This window comes from Eptatretus burgeri, chromosome 17 (assembly GCF_056783735.1).
Source record: "Eptatretus burgeri isolate ZD-2024b chromosome 17, Ebu_testis_v1, whole genome shotgun sequence".
NCBI classification, from domain to species: domain Eukaryota; kingdom Metazoa; phylum Chordata; class Myxini; order Myxiniformes; family Myxinidae; genus Eptatretus; species Eptatretus burgeri.
Genome location: NC_140977.1, coordinates 16,089,012 through 16,112,329, shown reverse-complemented (window position 1 = coordinate 16,112,329; position 23,318 = coordinate 16,089,012). Strand labels below are relative to the sequence as shown.

Here is a 23,318-nt window from a genome sequence, read left to right as displayed (position 1 = left end):
ATCAGACAAAGAGAAATAATAGTTAAAACCTATAAACCAATGTCATTAACAAAGGGAGAGAAAAAGGAAGTTAGAAAGAACAGTATCTGTCATATTTGTGAGGAGAAAATTGATGGAGACGTCAAGGTTAGGGATCACTGTCATCTTACTGGTAAATAAAGAGGCCCAGCTCATTCCCGATGTAATCTTAATTACAAGCCTCCAAATTTTATTCCTGTCTTTCTTCACAACAACGCTCACTATGACACATCTATTTATAAATGAACTTTCAAAGACATCTGGAGATATTTCTGCCATTCCTAACACAGAACAAAAATACATCTCATTCTCAAAAACAATTCATACATCCCCCATAACCCATATCAGATTTCTTGACACATACAAGTTTATGTCAAGTCCATTATCAAACTTAGTATCAAATATTAAAAACTTTCCGAGACTTAAATCATATTTCTCAAATCAAGAAGAGATTGATCTCTTATCACAAAAAGGAATGTATCCGTATGACTATATGGATTCATTTGAGAAGTTTAAAGAAACACAACTTCCTTCAAAGGAAAGTTTCTATGGAAAGTTAAATAAAACTCATGTTTCCGAGAGGGATTATACACAAGCTATAAATGTTTGGGAGAAGTTTAAAATAAAGAATCTTGGAGAATATCATGATTTGTATCTTAAAACTGATGTATTGTTATTGGTTGATGTGTTTGAAACTTTTAGAAGTCTGTCATAATAAAAATTCTTATGGATTAGACCCCGTTCACTATTACACAGCCCCGGGCTTGTCTTGGAGTTCCATGTTAAAAATGACAAAACAAGATTTGGAATTAATCAGTGATATACATATGCTTTTAATGATAGAGAAGGCTAAAAGAGGAGGAATATCTCAAGTATGTTCTAAGCGATATGCTAAAGCAAATAACAAATATCTTCCTGATTATAATAAGAATGAGGACAACTCTTACCTGATGTATTATGATGCTAACAATTTGTATGTGTGGGCTATGTCTCAATCTTTACCTTATGGAAAACTTAAATAGGTTAAAGAAAAACATTATGAAAAAGTTTTACTTGACATTGTAATCTCCTCTCAAAAAGAAATGGATGAAGCTGAAGTTGGATATTATTTTGAGGTTGATTTAAAATGTCCAGAAGAACTTCATAACAAACATAAAGACCTATCTTATGCCCGTGATAAAGAAAGTCCAAGAAAAGAATGGTTAAGTGATTAACAACAGTCATTTAATATAAAAGGTAAATCTCCAGAAAAACTACTTGCAACATTAAATGATAAAGAAAGTTATGTTTTTCATCAAAGGAACTTCAGACAATATTTATCTTCTGGGTTGAGTGAGGAAAATTCAACGAATTTTGAAATTTAAACAGTCATTGGTTAAAGAAATATATTTCTTTTAATACAAAAAGGAGAACAGAAGCAAGAACAGATTTTGAGAAGGACTTTTATAAATTAATGAATAATGCTGTATTTGGAAAGACTATGGAAAATGTTAGGAATTGACAAAACATAAGACTTTCTACATCTTGGAAACAGGCTTCAAAGTTAATTAATAGACCAAGTTTTGAACGAGCAGAGGTGTTTTCAGAGAACTTTTGTGCTATTCATTTGAAAAAAGAGACTATTGAAATGGATAAACCGATTTATATAGGAACATCAATTCTTGACTTGTCAAAGTCGTTAATGCATGACTATTACTATAATAATTTAAAATTAAAGTATAAGGATAATGTGTCATTGTTATATATGGATACAGATAGTTTTATATTAGAAATTAAGACAAGTGATGTATATGAGGATATGATCGATAATATTGATATGTATGATACAAGTAATTATAAGTCTGATGGTATGTTGTTTTCATTAAAGAATAAAAAGGTTATTGGTAAGTTTAAGGATGAGTTGGGTGGAAAGGTCATGAGTGAATTTGTGGGTTTGAGATCAAAGTCTTATGCTTTTTCGTATGTTGATAATAATAACATTGAAAGATGTGATAAGAAGCGAAAGGGAATAAAGAAAAATATAATCAAGGAAACAATAAACTTTAAACATTATTACAACTGTTTAACCTGAAAGAAAGAAGAGTACAGAAAAATGAATACAATAAGAAGTTATAAACATCAATTATATACAGAAGAGATAAATAAGAAAGCATGAGGAGCTTTTGATGATAAAATATATATTTTAGAGAATGGAATCGAGAGTATCCCTTATGGTTATAAGTATAAGTGTTAAGGGACATCTTTTTACTGATTTATAAATTATAGAACCAAGCAATAACCAAACCAAAGAGTGGAGATGTAATCAGCCTTGGTATTAAATGGGAAACATAACTAATGTGAGAAATATCAAATAAGTCTTATTGAAGAAATAACCGGGGTAAAAGTAAATAAAACAAATAAGCGGATAAATTTAAATACAAATAAGTTGGAGGATGTAAAGGAAAAAATAAATATCCTTGAATGGACTGAAAACTTTGATGGTTATCAATTGAACAATGGAAACACAATTTACTACAATCTCAAAATGATATGTGGATCAGGAGGTGGACAAACAAGAGCATTGAGAGAAGTTTATCATTTTATTTCTGCTCAACAAAGATATATACACCAAGAACTAAGTTCTAAAATAATATTTGTGAATATACTCGATGGTGATGAATGTAATCGGAAAATTAATTTATTACCTCAAATAGAACATGGACAAATATTTATTGGATCACTCTTTGAGTGGAGTGAAAAGATAAAAGGAAATCAGGAAGTAATGGGGCAGAGATCGATCTCTTCTTTTGACTTGATGACCGAGAGTCAGAGGTTGGGTTTTTTGGGTGGGTTGGGTTTTTTGGACCTGGGTTGGGTTTTTTTGGACCCTGAGACAATTTAACATGAGCTTGTATGGGAAAAAAATCATTCTCCTGTTTTGTCCTGATTGACCTTGAGTCAGAAAGGTTTCCCAATACATTTCTATGGGGGTTTTTTTTTTAGATCTTGAGACAGCTTAACATGAGCTTGTATGGGAGAAAAATCATTCTCCTCTTTTAACTGAATTAGCCTTGAGTCAGAAAGGTTAGCCTATACATTTATATGGGGGGGGGGGGTGGGAGGAATCAGTCTCCTGTTTAGGGGTTTTCAGGGTTTAATTCACAGTTTTCCCCCTTTACCCCATTCATTTGCATGGATGCCTCAGAAGCCCCATTAATCTTCTACTAAACTGTGTTTACCATCAGCCCATTGTGTAACTATGCTCCTCCCAGTCTTCATGCTCCTGCCTTGGCTTGCCAAATTATTGAAGAAATTCCTAATTCCTCCTGTACATTTTAGTCATTAATTAAAACAAAAGCACATGTGGAGAATTCGAAGGTAGATAAGCAACACAGTCTTCCTCCAATTCTGAAATACATAGAAATATTGAATTTTTATATAGTATTCAGTGAGATGAGGTCTGTTCTTCTTCCAGACATGCTGATGCCACAGCTGACATGTTGACGGTTCAAGGGAGAGATGACTCACAGCTTCGTTGCAACAGCCAGCTGGAGGTCAGCTTAATTTTGAAGGGCAAAGGAATATTTACGACCTGAAGGTTGATCGGAGTTGTGTATAATATTCAGGGGTCAGAGGGGTGAGATTATCCTCTGAACAGAATGACGTCAAGATTGCAGCCCTTTGGGTGCTAGGATTGATCACATGTGGCTCTTTGGTCTAGAGGTCAGAATGTCAGCCCGCTTTTTAAAAGGCTCGGGAAAGATTTATAATCTGAAGTTGACAAGAGTGTAAAAAGACATCTGATATCTCCTAAAGCAAACATTCAATTGAAGTTAGAATGGTACCTCCAACCAAACTTTCAGATGCCAATGCAATTATTTATATATGAGAATCTCTTAATAAGCAGAATAAAATCAAATAATATGTGATTATATTATACTGAATAATGATTAAAGATTATTTGAAAGGTCAATCTGTTTTGGGATACTAAGGGCCCTTCCTTACTGGGCAGATTCATCATCTTCCAAACCAGAAAAAAGATATAGGGTCATTTAAAATGCAAATATATGTTATTAAATTTGATACATGTTCAAGCACATAAATGTAATAATTATGTCGTATTTGAGTACATATCCCACTAAAGGGTTATAACAATACATTGTGCTATATACTAAAAACATTTACCTTTATTCAATTAAATTTAATAATTAATCAAGTTTAATTGGCAACATTAAAAAAAAATTTTGTCGCCATCAAATCCGTTATGCTAATTTTGGGAGAAATTTGCATCAACACGTTCAAGCATGAAACCATCAAGAAGAAATGGCTCCCTTGGCACGCAATTGGCAATCATTGAACCTTCTTATTCAACATACACCTCCTGAAGATGCCAAAAATGTCATATACGTCCGAATTGGACAAATGAACCCTTTTCTAGGAGTTGGAACTGCTTGTAAGTTCGATTTTGGAGCTTAAATTTTGTAATTTTCAGTTGAAGAGATACTCGTGGTGAACACATGTGGAAATAAAATAAAACAAGCCGGAAGGCGACGATGGTTCGCGGGCATTATTGAGGAAGCCCTACCGTAAAAACCTATCTCTTCCATCAAAATTGACCAAATCAAATTGGATTTTTTATATGTTGTACTTATGGACATTACACGCACAGCTTCCAGGAAATGAAATTGCGAGAAAAAAAATCGAGAAAAGTTCAAGTGGGCGTGGCTCCACACACAAGGGGCATGGGACTCTCCTCATACAAAAATATACAACTAGAGTACTAGACCATGATATCTAGCTTGTGTTCAAATTTCATCATGATTCCATCAAACGTCACAGAGCTATGCTCTGGAGAGTCACAAACAGACAGACAGACACACAGACACAACGAAAATAGTGGTCACTGCTGGCGCCCGCAAACCAACAATGAACGCTGACATCTCCGGGCGTTTATAAGCATTGCAATGTACCCAGCGATTCATAGCTATGATGAACAGCTTGTTCCAAGTTGTGGCCTGTTCCAAGTCAAGGTAAGGTTGAGCAGGCCAAAAAACATGGAGGCTTCAGACCCCAGTGAGGTCACCCAGGAAACACCTGAAGACCCAAGACAGCAAGGTGGCTGAGGATCGCCTGATGAAGGATATAATTAAGTAAGACTGTTAATTATCTTCAAAAGGGGTGTTTTAATTAACCCAAACACAAAATTTTCACTCGTGCCCTTCCTTGGAGTTTTCTTAGTGTGCATGCGAAGTTTCAGGCTGATAGGTTTTAGAGTTATGAAGGAGACAGTGTGACAGACACACACACACACACACACACACACACACACACACACACACACACACACACACACACACACGCCATTTTGGGCGCATCTTCCTGTGCAGGACGACGTGGCTCGATTGCCAAGTTCATAAAAGACCATCTCTGGACAAAGCTAAGTGCCAGAATAAAGGGAGGATCTTCTTTTATTTCATTTTCTCCTTGTATTGGTCCGTGTGTGGCTGCGCCACGACTTTAGGCTATAATTTATCTCAGGTTTTATTATTACATTTTGAATTATTACCATTGTATATATTTGATATATTTTCATTAAACCTCCATGTTGATTTTCAGTTGCTTGTGTTGTCTATGAGATAAACCCCAATGTGCTTTCATCCCTCTGCTCCGTCCGTGCTGCCCTTGTCTTCCTGCGCATGCCATAATTTCTGAGAAAATCACGTGTTAGCCTCTAAGGAAAACTGCTCGGGGATCCAGCCTGGTCGGTGTTAAACACCGGTCCACGACATTTGGGTTGGGGGATTAACCGAACCACAACGGTCATGACACTATTTTCTTCCCTGGCCTGACCAATCACATTTACATCATCAATTCATTCTTTAACGGGTTCCCCACTCTCCGTTGACTGAAAAAAACACCTGAATTCCTTCCTCAATTCCCAACGCAAACCTTGCTGCTCCCTTTATATTTTGCATATTCCATCATTCTGGAAAAACTCCTTTGCCCCATAAATCATTCCCACTTCCTCTGAAATGCAAAACCTTCCTCCCAACACCATTCTTCCAGCCATTGGTTGACATCTGTCACTGCAAATAATTTATATTTCATTTACTAATGTTGGGAGAATCCCAGAATACATAAGTAGTATCAAAAGGGAGGCTTTGACGCAGTAATATCTACCATTTCTCAAAGTTGAAATATTCGCTCGCTTACGCTCACTCATATTTCTCCTTTTCAAACTTTTACAAGGGAGTTTTACAAGGAAAGTTTGCACAGGAGGAAGCTATTCGGCCCATCATGCCTGCACCACACCAACACCAGATTTTAATGAATCCGTCAATACCCCTTCCCTTCGTGTGCAGCCTTTTGGCTGCTACACTGGTACTCATTTCACCAACCTCAGAAGGATGACTGGCTGAGTCAACCCCCTGGTGTTAATTCAGCAGCCAACGGGGCTTGAACGAAGGACCCAAGGTTCCCAAGCCACCACCCTAACCACTAAGCCAACACCAGGTTAAATTACTTCGTCAAACTGGTGCACATTATTTTGTCATAGCCCTCCCTTTTGATACAACTTCCCCTGCCGGCAGCTGGGATTCACCCCCTTTCACATGATCATATATTTTATCAAATGGAGTAGTCATATCAAGATGCAATAAATATTTACGTTTTATTTTCAGGAATAACAATATATTCATCAATTTAAAATAATGCAGTGGTAGCCTGTTGAAACCCCCAACCCCATTATTTATTAATACTTATACTTTAAACCCATAAGGTAATGTATTTATTGCATTACTCATGATATATCTTTTATCAGCAAATGCTGTTAGAGCTTTCTCACGCACAGCCTCTGAGAATATTTCATGTTTATAATTCCTAATAAGATTCATCTCTCTATAAACATCCTTTCTCTTCCAGATACATTCAAGGTAATGTTGAAAGTTCATGGTCTCTTTTAATACTCTTCTTTCGACCTTCAAGTTTCTTTTCACATTTGAATTAATTTAACTCTCTCCTTAAGCATTTATAAGCATATGCTTTTGATCTAACACCTACAAATTCACTTAGTAGCTTTTCACCTAATTCATCTTTAAATTTACCAATAACCTTTTTATTCTTATTCAAAAAGAGCGGGTTATTAGGATCATAATTACTTGCATCAAAAATATCTTCATCTTCTTTCATATCCTCATAAACATCATCTGTATTTATCTCTCGTATGAAGCTATCCATATCCATATATAGCAATACAATATTCTCACCATATCTTTTCTTTCGATTATTATTCAAGGAATCATACATTAAATACTTTGAAAAATCGAAAACAGATGTTCCCACATAAATTGTTTTTCAGTCTTTTCCTCTTTATTCAAATGAACAGCACAAAAATTATCTGTAAATACTTCTACTCTTTTAAAGCTTGGTTTATTTATCAACTTCTCTGTGGGCTCCTGAGTTGTAGCAAGTCTTACATGTTGTTGAGTCCTTATATTTTCCATTGTTTTACCAAATACAGAATTATTCATCAACTTATAGAATTAGCCCCAGCACAGTAATTAGCAGGAGACAACATGCTGATTCTCAAGGTGGGATCGCTCAGCATCCCCCCAAGTGTACTGGGTAATGTATTGCGAGGCCGTTAGCCCTCATCTCCTCTCTTTCCTTCTGCCCTGTGTTTGCTTTATTAAGTTGCTTGCTTTCTTTTGTCACACCCCACAAATTCCTTGCTATCCCTTTTGTTCATAAAAATAAACCCATTTACCATGTAACATACTTTTCCTCGACTGATTGTTAATAAATGCTTGTGTAGAAATGTTCCCAGCTCGTTTTCGTCTTTTCCTTCATTCATCCATCATGGTCTGTATTCTTGCCTAGCCGGGACGTTATCTCCCAACGATCCGTTCTTCTAGCTGGTAAGTTCCTTGGCAGTGTCACTCAGCTGCATCTGATCCAGTAAGGTGACCCGGTTCGGACAAGGCGTACCGACGGCGTGTCCCCTGGTAATTAGGTCACGTGACTACTTCAGTAACCAGTTAACCTTAGACGGAGGACCCGAGGTCACGTGGTTGAGTTATTGGTGTTCACAGTCGATTAACGACCCGCCAAGTCATGGAGTTATCCATGTGAGATGGTCTGCGATTCTAGAGAGTCTGGTGAGAACCCGAGGTAGCCCCTACCCCCCCCCCCCCCCGTGATCTTCTCGCCCCGACCCTGGGTCTGCAACAGTAATTTACAAAAACTCACCAAAGTTGACCTTTGGCCTATGTTGACCTTTTGACCTAAAAAAAGAAGTGGTTTCCTCCTTATGACAAACTACTATATGGTGAAGTTTTATGAAGATCGGTTTAAAAATGTGACATGTCGGCGATTGACAGACAAACAGATAGACAGCATAACAAAATCGACTGACCAATATACTTGAAAAAATCTTCGATTTTGTAAGTCACAAACAGACGGACAAATGCACCCAAACGCAGTACCCTCTCTGGCGAGCGTAATAAATTGAATTGCCACAGGTGGGCTTCAATCAAGTTGCAGAGACACATCACGAATGATCAAAGAAAATCGGATGCACCTGGACTGAATTTCAGTGTCACAACAAAGGGGTTGAATAAATATTGATGCAAAACATTTTATCTTTTCATTTTTTTTAATTTCTAAGATATGTTTTCACTTTGTCATGATGTGGTATTTTGTGTATGTTGGTGACAAAAAATTTCAATTCAATCCATTTTAAATTCAGGCTGTAACACAACAATATGTGATAAAAGTCAAAGGGTGTGAATACTTTTTGAAAGTACTGTATTTGGAAGCTGACCAAGGTGTCCATAATAACTCCCACTCATCACCAAAGACAACATATCTTGCAACTCTTGTGTACATTTTTATTTTATTAAAATAAATTGGTGAGGCCGTGGCTCCAACATATCACTTTATTCAAAAAGGCATTTTCAAGACAATTCCATATCTTGTTGAAAATATTTTTCAATTGGAGGGATCTATGTCCCTTTTTCACTTCTTAGTAAGTCTGAATTCAAAAGCGTGCCCTCCATTAAAGAGGGTTCACCATGATTGGGAAATCTTTGATTGTAGCCAATCACATGCTTTCCCCACAGGATGCTGACTTGTTGATAAGGGGTCACTGATCGTGATAGTGGTGTTGTGTGTCAACACTCTCAGTGGTGTTGTACCAATCATCATCATCATCATCATCATCATCATCATCATACGATAATATGTATGTTTACATGTGTGTATACATGTGTGTGTCGTTGGTTATTATTTCCATTTGCGGGTTTTAGAAGGTGGGATGAGGTTCTCCCAGAATTAAAAATCTCCATCTCCTTTTTTGGTGAAGGATCATGATTGATGAACCAAACTGTGAAACTGTTCTCAAAGCCTCTTTCCAAGGGTTTTTTTTTCAAAATCTTGACTGAACCTCTGACAGCCTCCACTTGGAGCTCATTTGCAGTGATATTCCCTGGAATGCTTTTTAAATACTCACTGAGGGTTTTCTTTATCACTCATATTTCTCTGACCATCACTCCTTGTTCATTTGTGTAAGCATTCACCATTATGTATGATCATGTGTGTTTTAAAGCTGGATGTCTGTTTAAAAGATTTTCCACAACTTGTGCATTTGTACAGGCGTTCATCATTGTGAATCATCATGTGTGTTTTTAGGTTGGATGACTGATTAAAAGATTTTCCACAAGTTGTGCATTTGTATGGGTTCTCATCATTATGAATGACTCTGTGAGTTTTAAGGTGACATGACCGATTAAAAGATTTTCCACAACTTGTGCATTTGTATGAGCGTTCTCCATTGTGAATTACCATGTGCCTTTTAAGGTTGTATGAACGAATAAAAGATTTTCCACAACTTGTGCATTTGTTTGGGCGTTCTCCATTGTGAATTACCATGTGCCTTTTAAAGTCGGATGAACGAATAAAAGATTTTCCACAATTTGTACATTTGTATGGACGTTCTCCATTGTGAATCTTCGTGTGTGCGTTAAAGTCAGATGAACGAGCAAAAGATTTTCCGCAATTTGTACATTTGTGTGGGCGTTCTCCATTATGAATCTTCATGTGTGTTTTAAGGACAGATGAATAAATGAAGGATTTTCCACAACTTGTACATTTGTGTGGGCGTTCTCCATTGTGAATCATCATGTGTGTTTTAAGGACAGATGAATAAATGAAGGACTTTCCACAACTTGTGCATTTGTGTGGGCGTTCTCCATTATGAATTTTCATGTGTGTTTTTAGGTCGGATGAACGAATAAAAGATTTTCCACAAATTGTGCATTTGTGTGGGCGTTCGCCATTGTGAATCATCACATGTGATTTTTGGGTGGACGACTGAGTGAACGATTTTCTACAAGTTTGTTTAGCTTTCTTTCCTTTGTCCGCCTTGTGAAAATTATTCTCTGCAAACATTTCATTATTCGGTTTGTCTCGTTTGTAAAAAGTGCTCTTGCTCGCTTCAGTTGTCTGGTCCTGCGGATGTGTGTGTGAGCTGTTCCTACAAGTAGCTGCAGTCTCCCTCAGAGAATGAATGGATCCACCTGTAAATGTAACATCACGTGACCTGTAAAAAATAAATCAGATTCTGTACAATAATCATAATATCATTCTGATAATCGTACCCAAACATGTATAACTGTATTTGTACATCATTAAAATGTCTGAAACAACATGTAGAAGCATTGACAGAAACCTTCATGGAGATGTCTCTTGAAGAAAGAAGCTTCAGAATGATTTGGTTCTGGACGATCCAGGTTGACATCAATGTCGTGCTCGGTTTTCACTTCAACTTTCACAACTAAATCTGGAAAATAGGACCTTATATTAAATGCCGGCAGTCTTATGTCACATACATCAGCAATCTTGAATCACATTCCATTCCATTAAAAAAGCGAAACAATCAAAAGAGCAATCAGAGATTGCACAACCTGTTCACCAGGACTTGTTTTGTGTGGTGTATTTTGCGTGGCCTTTATGTATTGGTGTGTGTCGTAATTAATAAGAGACATAATGAGAAATAGCACTTTATAACTGCTGGTAGTGATGACTGGGTACCAAGAGGTCCCGCTTTGATCAGACAACTGACCCATGTTTTTGGTTCATGAAAAAATATTTTCACGAAAAAAATAAGTGACCACTATATTCGTTGTTGTCTGTCTGTCTGTCTGTCTGTTCCGAGCATAGCTCCGTGGGTTTTGATCCAATGCTGATAAAATTTTGGTGGAAGGTTTATATGATGATCTAGTTGTGTTTTCCTGAGAATGGGCGTGGTGCGCCCATTATGGGCGGAGCCACGCCCAAAAAACGTGTTTTTAGGGGGTAGCCGATTTCAATTTGCATCTTCTCCTAAGGGGTTTGTCGAATCTGACAGGGGTTTCGGTATTTGGTTAGCCAAATGGCACCTGCATAGCCCAACAGAGCTCGATTTTTCATTTTCGTCCCAAGGTCAAGGCCACAAAGTCACAAACTTAGAAAATTGTGAATTGTGTTTTTAGGGGGTAGCAGATTTCAATTTGCATCTTCTCCTTTGGGGTTTGTCAAATCTGGCAGGGGTTTTGGTATTTGGTTAGCCCAATGGCACCTACATAGCCCCATGGAGCTCGATTTTTCATTTTCGTCCCAAGGTCAAGATCACAAGGTCACGAACTTAGAAAATTGCGATTTTGACATAGAAATCCATCTTCTCCGAGGGGTTTGTCGAATCTGGCAGGGGGTTGGGTATTTGGTTAGCCCAATGGCACCTGCATAGCCCCACGGAACTCGATTTTTAATTTTCCTCCCAAGGTCAAGGTCACAAGGTCATGAACTTAGAAAATTTCGAATTTTGACATAAAAATCATACGACCACCCAAACTTTGAGAGCTAGGATGACAATATTTTTTATGCATAATCTTGAGGTCATTCCCCACCTAAAGTCTTGAAACCATTTTGCTCTATCTCGAACACCTTTCCCGTGGCGCCCCCTTCAAGTTTGTTTTTACGCTGATTTCATCAAAGTATGGATAATCCGAGGAGTGCGAAATACCATATAGCGTATATGACGTTATATTGTTCCTGAAATGTTCCAGAGGAAGTTTTGTACCAAAGGTCATAATCCTTGACCTTTGACCTTTAAAGTTCGCAAAGGTCAAATTTTCAAAGTTGTGGAAATCAAACCAGGTTTTCGACCTTCTTCGACGAACTAACTCCATTAAGCTATATCACGTATCCTGTTTCCTTATTTCAATGTCCACAACATTGTTTTGTGACCTTTAAAGGTTATGCAAAGGTCAAATTTTAAAAGTTGTTGAACGAAACCGGGTTTTTGACATTTTGCAGCTAATAACCTGTCACTCGTACCACATCATGTTGATCATTTTTATAACTTGGTCAAACATTATCACATTGTCTCATCCTTGATTTCTGAAACAATCTACATCGTCAAATACCGCTCGTGAACCATCGTCGTCTTCAGACTTGTTTTTTATTAATATCCAATTGAATTAGAATAAATTAAATTCAAATCAAATGGAAGACCAAATCGGTACAGTCCTGCATTAGAGTAATCAGAAGGAACCCAAGCAAGCAAAAAGCAATGATGAAGTCATCAGGAAAAACCTGGATAGGATTCACATTTCAGCGGCTGCTCCTCTACCCTCAAAACGAGCCAGGCACAGCCAAGTGAGCCTTGTTCAAACAAATAAAAAAATTAAACAAATAAAAAAGAACCCAGATCAAAAAATTAAATACTTCTGGCTGTCAGAACATGTGTCTGATGAAGTTGAAATTTAAAACATGTATTCCCCATCGCTACTCTCTGTCAAGGCTGCCAAGGCAGTGTGTTGGGCCCCGTCCTATTCTTCACCAACATTCTCTCTGACTCTGGAAAATCCTCATTATGTTTGCTCATGATTCACCCTCCACCGTGGCATCCTTCAGAGAGAAAAGTAGCAGCCTCTTCCCTCTCTTCAGACATTGATGGAATCACAAGCTGCTAAAAGACGTGGAACATGTCCTTCAATTCTGTCAAATCGCACTTGGAGAAAGGGATTGCATTCCAAAGCAATCCCTTTTTCCAGGTAATTCTGATTTTTTCCCCTTCTCCCTCACCTCTTTACATTTGTTTGCTGGTTCTTTTGTTACTTTTCTGTTTCATCCCGGCTTTCAACTTCCTCTTCTCCTGGTGTTTCATTCAACTTGTGTGCATCTTGTTCACACCGATGTGTCCTTCTGCTCTGCTGCTGTTGATGTTTCCCCCTTTCCATTCTGCTCTCAGTATTTCATGAACCTTTATCATGTGTGTACAAAAATAATAAAACATTTGGAACTAGAGGGGGAGCACTCGGGAGAGAGCAAAACCTCCGCCGCCAATACTGCTGGGTCACTCAAGTGAACCTTATATCTTATTCATTAAATTTGTCAACAGTGCTGAGTTATAGTTCTTTTCTCCAACATTTTTTTTTTGGGGGGGGGAGGGTTGGAAATCACTTAAAACATGTAAAAATGCAAAAAAAAAAAAAAAAAAAAAAAAAAAAATCGAAATTTTGTTGAAAAAAAAGTTGCAAAATTTTTTTTCTCTAACAATTTTTTTGGGGGGGGGTTGGAAATCACTTAAAACATGTAGAAATGCAAAAAAAATTCTTTTTTGGGGGGGGTTGGATATTACTTAAAACATGTAAAAATGCAAAAAAAAATTTTTTTTTCTCTAACAATCTTTTTTTTGGGGGTTGGAAATCACTTAAAATATGTAGAAATGCAAAAAAAAAAAAATATTTTCTCTAACAATTTTTTTTGGGGGGTTGGAAATCACTTAAAGCGTAGAAATGCAAAAAAATTCTCTTTTTGGGGGAGGATAATTTTTGTTGGGGGGGTTGGAAATCACTTAAAACATGTAGAAATGCAAAAAAAAAATTTCTCTAACAATTTTTTTTGGGGGGGTAAAAATAAATTTGGGGGGGGGGGGTTGGAAATCACTTAAAATGTAGAAATGCAAAAAATATATATTTTTTTTCTCTAACAATTTTTTTTTGGGGGGGGGACCAAGTCCAAAATTCAATGGCATGATCCTTGGACCATACCTAACCCTCCCCCCCCCCCACCAAGTTTCGTCGAAATCCGTTGAGGAGTTTTTCCGTAATACTGTTCACAAACAAACAAACAAACAAACAAACAGAAAGGGGTGAAAACAGTAACCTCCATCCATCTTCGAAGATGGCGGAGGTTAACTAAACAATCACAGATCCCATTAGAAGTGAAGAAGATCATACAACTCACCATTCAGCTGGTCGCTTTGCTCCTCTTCTAGACCAAAGGAGTTCACATCCTCTATTTTTATCTGCAGAATGCCAGGAAATCTTTCCAGCTCCTCAACCTTCATTTCGCACCCGAGCAGTCAACTGTTCCCATTACGGCTGCACACGAGTAAAATTTCAGTAAATCCTCCAGTAAAATTTCATGTCAATCAGACCAACGGTTGCCGAGAAAATGAATTTTGAAAATACAGACACAGACGCACGCACGTACGCATCCAAATGCCTCACCCTGCTTTTCGTTTTGCAAGTGCAGGGTAGTGAAGACATTCTATGGTGAGAAGGCCTTACACACAAGCACAGGGGATGTGTATGAAGGTGTATTTATGCTGTGATGTAATGCATGCAGCACATATGCTAATATGTAGGCAGAGTCCCAACATCACTGGGTTTCAGGTAATGAATCATGAACCCACCTTGAAGAAAATCTGATGGCACGACAACACCTGGTGAGGTTTCCCCAAGTATCACCTTCTTGGTATTTTTTATCTTCTTCCTCCTGCTCTCCCAATTTCTGAGCTGAATCAATATCCAAGCTCCATCTTGGAGCCGGCTGACACTTTGAGAATGAAATTTCACATTAATAATAGGAATAAAAGTATGCTGCGTTGACACAATTTTTTTGACCTTGACCTAAATTTTAAGGTCATGAGCCAATTATACAAATTTAAACATTTTTCATCAAAACTTGACTAAAGCTGCGCCGATCAGAACGGAATTGCCCTCTCTAGATAGTGGAGTAACGCGTATTTATGGTTAATTTACATCATTCCCCTCCGAGTTAAAGGTCAGGCTCAAATGGGGATCTGAAAAATAATATCACGTGCTTTTGTCATGGTTCAATTTTTGCTAATGGAGAATCTGAAACACCGCTTGGCCTTCCACTATGTTCTTCCATCGTATCCGTATACCTGTATTCAATTTGTGCACCTGATATTTGATACGTGTCCTTGATCTACTTTTTCAGATTGTGGCTTAATTCACAAAATACACATTTTTATCATAACTTGAAATCAAACATTTTCAAGACGTTGAGTTTTATGGACACAGTGCAGATGGAGACACATTTTCTTAATTTACCTTCCATACATAAATGAAGTTCAAGGTGATATTCAGCGAAAGCAATATGGCAATGTAACCCATACAATTACACGGATCCCCTGAGGGAACAAGAGCCCCCCACGTGACCGATCAGGGTACACAATCTTTGGAGGTGGTGGTGGTGGGGAGTGGGGGTAGTGGTGGTGGTCGGTCTCACTTCCCTGACAAAACACATCAACTTGTGAGTGGTATTAAACACAGCACAAAAGGAACATGGAAACTTAAGGAAAAAAAAAGTCACGTGATGAAAGGGAATGGGGGAACTTTTCCCCTCTTGTTTAAGTAGACAAGATTATTACGGGATTAGGGGGTGAGGTTGGGAGATGAAGCAGGTTAAGTGGAATAATAAAGATATCTTATGTATAAAAATGTAACATGTATAAATAATAAAATGCAACATGTATAAATAATGTATTTTATTGATAAAATGGGGTGGGGTGGCGGTGAGGATGGGATGGGGGTGGGTGAGGGTGGAGGTAAGGAGGAGGGTGGAGGAGAGGGCGCAGGTGAGGGTGAGGACAATGTGGGTAAGAGTGAGGGTAATGTGGGTGAGGGTAGGATAATGTGGGTGAGGATGAGGATGAGGATAATGTGGGTGAGGGCGAGGATAATGTGGGTGAGGGCGAGGATAATGTGGGTGAGGGCGAGGATAATGTGGGTGAGGGCGAGGATAATGCGAGTGAGAGTGAGGGTGAAGGTAAGGTAAATGTGGGTGAGAGCGAGGGTGAGGATAATGTGGGTGAGAATGAGGGTGAGGGTGAGGATAATGTGTGGATGAGAGTAAGGGTGAGGGTGAGGATAATGTGTGGGTGAGAGTGAGGGTGTGACGTAGCAAAGTAGATCCACCCTTTACCTTCTCACACGATTCGTCATCCTATCGAGTTTAGTTAAGATTTGATAATTAACTTCCGAACACATCGACCACAGACACCAAATTGTGCATTTTAATATGACGACAGGGCCTCCACTGGTTACGTGGTTACCCTTGGTGATCGCTGATATCTCGTGAAGAAACAAGTTACAATCTGTACCACGAGTTTAATGTGACTCATGAAAATGTTGAAAAACCAGAAATGTTCACAACATAGCACAGCACAGCACAAAACTTCCTCGACTCACAACACACTTTGGAAAATGTTTCGTTCTCTGCGCAAGTCCCGGGAACACGGATCCACACTTCGTACACACACTATTATTCTTCTACTTCTTCTTCTTCTTCTTCTTCTCTCACCATTTTTACATCACATGTCACGAATCCCTCTCCATCGTTATCTCATCCCCACTAACGTGTATTATCAGCCGAGAATCTTATTAAAATCATTTTACACAAAAATATCTAACGGTGCAAAAACGAGGACAAAGGAAGGTTCGACAAGCCAAGCTAAAAGATACACCCCCTTGGTAATTTAAGGGATGCCACAGAAAGGTAGTAGTAGTAGTAGAAGAAGAAGAAGTAGGGTAGTAGTAGTAGCAGTAGTGGTAATAGTAGTAGTGGTGCCTTTGTTGGAATTACCACAATTCTATTTAATGTGGCTCGCTCTCCTCATCCCTGCTCGTACACGGTCAGGACTGCAGTAGGGAAAGTGGAACATTTTAAGAGAAAGGGAGGGGAAGAAAAATCAAATTACCAAAATAACACATTTACATGAATTAGAACAAAGTGCCTTGTGGAGAGATATTACAAAGTGCCTTGTGGAGAGATACTACAAAGTACCTTGTGGAGAGATACTACAAAGTACCTTGTGGAGAGATACTACAAAGTGCTTTGTGGAGAGATACTACAAAGTACCTTGTGGAGAGATACTACAAAGTACCTTGTGGAAAGATAGCACAAAGTACCTTGTGGAGACATACTACAAAGTACCTTCTGGAGAGATAGTACAAAGTACCTTGTGGAGAGATACTACAAAGTACCTTGTGGAGAGATAGTACAAAGTACCTTGTGGAGAGATAGTACAAAGTACCTTGTGGAGAGATAATGCAAAGTACCTTGTGGAGAGATAGTATAAAGTACCTTGTGGAGAGATAATACAAAGTACCTTGTGGAGAGATACTACAAAGTACCTTGTGGAGAGATAGTATAAAGTACCTTGTGGAGAGATAATACAAAGTACCTTGTGGAGAGATACTACAAAGTGCCTTGTGGAGAGATACTACAAAGTATCTTGTGGAGAGATACGACAAAGTACATTGTAGACAGATAGTACAAAGTACCTTGTGGAGAGATAATACAAAGTGCCTTGAAGAGAGATACTACAAAGTATCTTGTGGAGAGATACGACAAACTACATTGTAGACAGATAGTACAAAGTACCTTGTGGAGAGATATTACAAAGTGCCTTATGGAGAGATACTACGAAGTGCCTTGTGGAGAGATACTACAAAGTGCCTTGTGGAGAGATACTACAAAGTACCTTGTGGAGAGATAATACAAAGTACCTTGTGGAGAGATACTACAAAGTACCTTGTGGAGAGATAATACAAAGTACCTTGTGGAGAGATACGACAAAGTACCTTGTGGAGAGATACGACAATGTATCTTGTGGCGAGATACTACAAAGTACCTTGTGGAGAGATACTACAAAGTGCCTTGTGGAGAGATACTACAAAGTATCTTGTGGAGAGATACTACAAAGTACCTTGTGGAGAGATATTACAAAGTGCCTTGTGGAGAGATAATACAAAGTACATTGTGGAGAGATACTTCAAAGTACATTGTGGAGAGATACTACAAAGTACATTGTGGACAGATAGTACAAAGTGCATTGTGGAGAGATATTACAAAAGATTCAGCTCACCTGTCCCTCCGAGCTGAATTCTGCAATAAAGGCATCAGCCACCATTTCTTCTGTCTGCGTGTGTGTATGTGTATTTGTGTGTGGGCCCCCGTCTAAAAAGTAGTGAGTTGTATAAGTGCCTGTGCTGTATATATTTGCATTGCCTTGCTTTAGTTGGTTTAGTTCTGCCTCTTACGTGCTACCCTAATCCCCCCATTATTTTAAATAAACCCCCCATTTGTTAAATGTTCTCAGCTCGTTCGTGTCCATTCTGTCATTGACTGAGCGTGTCGCGTGTGGGGAATTAGCAGGGCCGTTGTGCCGCAGTTACGGGATAATCAGACCGACGGAACTTGGCGATTAAAACCGCTCGGAATCGCACACGGAATGGGCTCGCTAAGTGGCTCGGTTTTGTATGTGTTCCGTCGAGGGTGTGAAGACTCGGTAGATCGCCACGTGGTCTCAAGGTATTTTGACATTTGGCGAATAACCCTGTACCACGTGGTGGAAATATTGACGCTTCACGGTCCACAACAAAGGACCCGTATTCTCTGGATTTTTCCGGAGAAGTACGATCTGAATTCTGGGCGATCGGTCGGGCCGACTCTACTGCTCCATCTGGTGGTTGTGCTCGTGGCCGACGTCTGGCCCCACAACAATATTACCCATCAAGAGCTTCCTTCTTAACGAGCATGAAGCCAGGGATGGACCTTGCAGAAGAGGTTTGAGAAAGAGTGGTTCTTCAAACAGGTCTTTGTTTGGAGAAGGATCTGTTCTTTTTATGTCGGCAACATGTCAAGCCCTCAGCATTTCTTGATAAAACAGAGGCAATGTCAAACTTGACAGGTTGCGTGAAGTAATGGAAAAAAATGCCTTTCCTACTCAAGATTTAACGCTTTGCTGAAAAAGTACGATGCCAGTGAGCATCATTGCAGTGCAGGATTCACATACAGGAAGCATTGAATGGTCTTCAGCCTGGATGTGTGGTTGTGGCTTCGAAGGCAGGGAAAAGATTGTTCACCTTCATCCAAGGGCAAGCTAAGAATGCCCAAGGAAACCCAGTGTTTGCCATTCCAAAAGTAGTCCAACATCTTCCTATGCATCTCAACCAGAAACTCCTCTGGAATGCTTATGCAACAGCAGACTGCCGCACTATCTGAAAAGAAGTATGTACTCCTCAGCACCCTGACAAGCCTCAGGAAAAGACAAGTGTCAGTATAGAAGCTTCTGTATTGTCTTCTCATCCTGGCCCTTTTTCTGCTGAAGATCAATAGCAGACAGTGAGGGTAGGGAAGGGAAAGAGAGTACAGATGAGAAAATCAGAACCAGAAGACAAAGGGACTGCTGATTGAACTGATGTTGAAGATGCAGCCACCAAGGACTTGAAGCGATCCGCAAGGAAAAGTGTTTTGGAGGAGACAGAAATTGTGGCCCAATTGGGGCAAATGGAAGATGTGGAAGATGCTGTTTTTGAAGTCACAGATCATGGGAAATTTTTGCTGCCAGATGCACTCAAAGACCTGTTAAGTGAACAGAAAGATGGATCATCTACGAACAAACCTGGCACGGTAATGAAGAATGATTCTGTGGCATCTCCTGACCTGTCAGAATCAAATGAAACTGAGACGTCTGTTGCTAACACAGTACATCCAGACAAACTAACAACAATGGAAAAAAAAAACCAATGTCACCCACAGGGTGACCCATATCTTGCCAAAAGGTGACCACGTGTGACTTATTTAAGGTCACACTGAGGTGAACAGAGCTGCTATCCACCAGGAGTGACTCCTTGAGGAATATCTGCCTACGAGAGATTCCGATGAGAATCATTCTACAGAGTAACCATGACAAATATGCGTTTGCCTCATAACGTCACCAAATGACGTCATAATGTCTCAAGCTTGACATATCTAGAAAGCACTCATCGAGGTATTCAATTTGAGGTATTACACGATATGGTACCTAAGATTAAAAAATTTGACCTTGGGGTCAAAAACTTTCGACCTCCAGTGCGACTAACCATGAAGGTCAAGGCCGATCGCCACCAACAATTAATCAGCTGAGCGCCAGACCATGAACTATATTCCCATGAAGTTTGAAGACGATCCGATCAAAATTACTCAAAAATAAGGGTTTCGTCGACTCCCCTGATTTGCGCCAAAGTGACCTTGACCTTTGACCTTGACCTTGAAAATTTTATGCGCTGAAAGGTGTGGTGTAGCGTGCCTGCGTGGGCAGGGCATGATGTGGGGGAGCGTGGTGGAGGAGTGGTCGGCGTGATCACGTGCTTGCAAGGGATATAGGAGTGCGCGCCGCCTGAGGCGATGTAGTGGTTGCTGTAGCCGTTGTGGTCTGGGAGCCTGTAAGTCGTGTGGCTTGTAGAGTGCATCGAGTACGTAATAAAGGGGAGTTACGGGCAACGTACGCTCACGCTCTCGCTCGTGGAATAAAGCAGGGTTGAACTGTTCCCCCGCTCGTGTCTGCCTTGGAGCACCACTACCACGACACCACAGTTTGGCGACGAGGCTGTTTGGATCGGCGTGTGCAGGGTGGTTGGGTTCGGATCGGCAGCGAGTAACTCAGCGCACCCCACGCGGTTCGAGGTCCCGGAGGAGCGCATCGTGAAGAGCGCGTCGCAGGTTCACGCGCGCCGCACGCACAGGCTCCGGGGCCAGGTGTCTCACCAGCACAGCCGGCTCAGGCATTGCAGAAGGTCGGGGCACGGCGCACGGATGCGTGCCCGTCTTCGTGGGAGATGACTTCGAATTGTTTTCTGAACAGTTGGGCTGCTATTTCCACGGTCACGTTGAGTGGACAACGGCCGCGCTCGGAGTTTGTTTTATTAATGCTTGGCAAATCTCGGGAATGGTTTCTGCGAGGTCACGGCTAAAGAACGAGGACACGCGGTTCAGCTCGGACGCGGCGTCGGACGTCGCGCAAGCTTTGAGGAATGTCCGGGGTCTCAATGGTCAGTGCGCAGCAGATGATCCAGAGGTCAGCGCGATGTTCCAGGCGCGCACGGCCGCGCGCACGGTCTTCGGCGCGGGTCGTGGCCGAGCGTTGCAATGCAGTCAATCGGACGGTGGTCTGAGCACTCGGGGACGTCTGCGGTGTGTGTGCCGAGAGTCATCGGCCATCATAACGGTCATGAATGGCGGTGTACGGAGCGACCCTTGCGTCCCGGGTCGAGACCTACTGCCGGTACGGTGTTCGGTACATGGCGTACACTTTAACGCCCCGGGTCGAGTCTTGCAGCCTGGGTACAGAGATCCCGGCGACTCGGAACGGGAGATACTGCCGATGTTAAACCTGCCTTCAATTGGTCCGGAGGTGACAAGATCAATGGCAGGGGAGGTTGAGGTGACCGGGGCACTGATGCTGCCCGTGTTGAACCTGGTTCCAATTGGTCCGACGGTGACAGGACCAATGCCAGTGGAGGTTGAGATGACCGGGGCGCTGATGCTGCCCATGTTGGGCCTGGTTTCGGTTGGTCCGACGGTGACAGGACCAATGCCAGTGGAGGTCGAGGTGATCGGGGCACTGATCGGGTGTCGAGTTGAGTCCACTCGTGCTACCCTCGCATCGCACGCATATGCCGGTGAAGTGCTGCCGGCGGTTGGCGGGGCGCACGTCTTGGTTTCCCAGCGGGGTCAGCGGGTTGCACTCCCGCGGTTCGTGGTGCGAGGGGTGGGGCTCGCAGTTCCTGTTTCGGAGTTCGTACCTCCAGGTACACCAGTGCCTCCCTCGTGGCACGTACCTCCGTGTGGGCCCGGGCCTCCCTCGAGACGCGAGGGTGAGGTTCCGGTGACGGGGGCCGCGACGATGCAACGTGAGCTGCCGTGCATTGCTTCCTGCAACGTTGATGTGCGGTTCGGGAGCAGCGGGAGCCATGCCAGCCGCGATGAGCTCTCGCGCTTCGGCTGCGCTCATGATGCAATGCGCGCCTGTGTCGTTCAGGCGATGTCAGCGGGGAGTTGCAGCGAGCCCGTCGCGTTCAAGAAGTTCGCGGATCGCGACTCTCGACGACAAGCGGGTCATCGCAACGTAGCGACGACAACCGGGAGACGGACACGTGATGTGGTTCATGGGTTGCTGTTCGTTGTGTATTTGATTTTCATTGCTCAAGTGATGCAGTTTAACGTTGTGGAAATAAATGCCGACAGTTCATGTGTGAGAATATGTTTGGCTGGGATCCATCAATGGGATTTTCGTTATAATCGATGTGATGTGAAGGATTTGGGAGTGATCATGGCAAATAAAGAGGTTTTATTGGCCTCCCGCTGCCACGGGCCATGGGTTGTTGCTTTGTCATGTGCGGGGATTTTATCGGAAGAACGCGCTGTACGAAAAAAGGAGTTTGCAATTGCACAGATGATGTTCTTATTGATTTATGACGAGCCTGGGTTTGATGTGTGGTTTGTATGGAATTGCTACCATCTAATTGCCGTGTGGGTCTCAGAGATCGACTCAGAGCCGGGGCTGGTTCGCTGTTCAGTGTTACCCCCACCTCTGGTTTCGGCAAGGTCAGGCGTGCCTGGCGCCTGGGGCGCAACTCTCTGTTCTCGCCCAAGGCCGTTTGGGCGTACGTTGGAATCTCAGCTGATTGTAATGCGTGGGTTGTTATGGGGTGGTTGGTACACACAGCCGACGGCGCTGTTCAACGTCCCCACCCAAGGTCAGTCGGGTTTGGCGTTGGCGCCACAGCTTCCAGACAGCGGGCTTCCAGCCTCGGAATGTTTATCTGCTTTGGGTCTGGCTGGGGGAGATGTGCCGCCTTGTCGGCCGGGGGGCGTTTGATGGTGCCGGGGGAGGTTTGCTCGGGAGGTCGCCGCGACCTCGCCGGAGGGCGTGTAGGCATGAGCCGCCTGGCGGCGCTTCTGCTGCGTAGTGCTGCTGTGCTTCCCACCTTGTTTCTTAATATCTGTAACGCGGTCAGGGTTTTTGTGGGTTCATTGTGCAACTCAGTCTTCGGAACCTGTCCATTGCAGCTCCACTCGCTCGCATCGACACGTTATATGGTGTGATGACCTATGCTTTTTCTTTTTGGGGCTATTATCGTTTTTGTACCTTATCTGCTTTTATATCATGGTATCCTATGCTGCTTATGCTTATTATGATGATG

At 41.4% G+C, this 23,318-nt stretch overlaps 1 protein-coding gene across 3 annotated transcripts; it reads right to left on the bottom strand.

Moving 5' to 3' along the window:
- Positions 1–8,919: 8,919 nt before the first annotated feature.
- Positions 8,920–16,811, bottom strand: LOC147009396 (uncharacterized). 3 transcript variants are annotated; one of them, XM_085862092.1, is made up of 4 exons: positions 16,546–16,811; positions 14,284–14,420; positions 10,724–10,834; positions 8,920–10,571 (listed from the first exon to the last, which is right to left on the bottom strand). In XM_085862092.1, the coding sequence occupies exons 2-4, from the start codon at positions 14,384–14,386 to the stop codon at positions 9,553–9,555; spliced, it is 1,233 nt and encodes a 410-aa protein (XP_085718218.1). In that variant the 5' UTR covers positions 14,387–14,420; positions 16,546–16,811; the 3' UTR covers positions 8,920–9,552. The 3 variants fall into 3 exon arrangements, with proteins under 3 accessions (XP_085718218.1, XP_085718219.1, XP_085718220.1); XM_085862093.1 differs by having other exon boundaries at positions 16,539–16,695; XM_085862094.1 differs by lacking the exon at positions 16,546–16,811 and adding an exon at positions 14,735–16,494.
- Between the last annotated feature and the right edge of the window lie 6,507 nt (positions 16,812–23,318).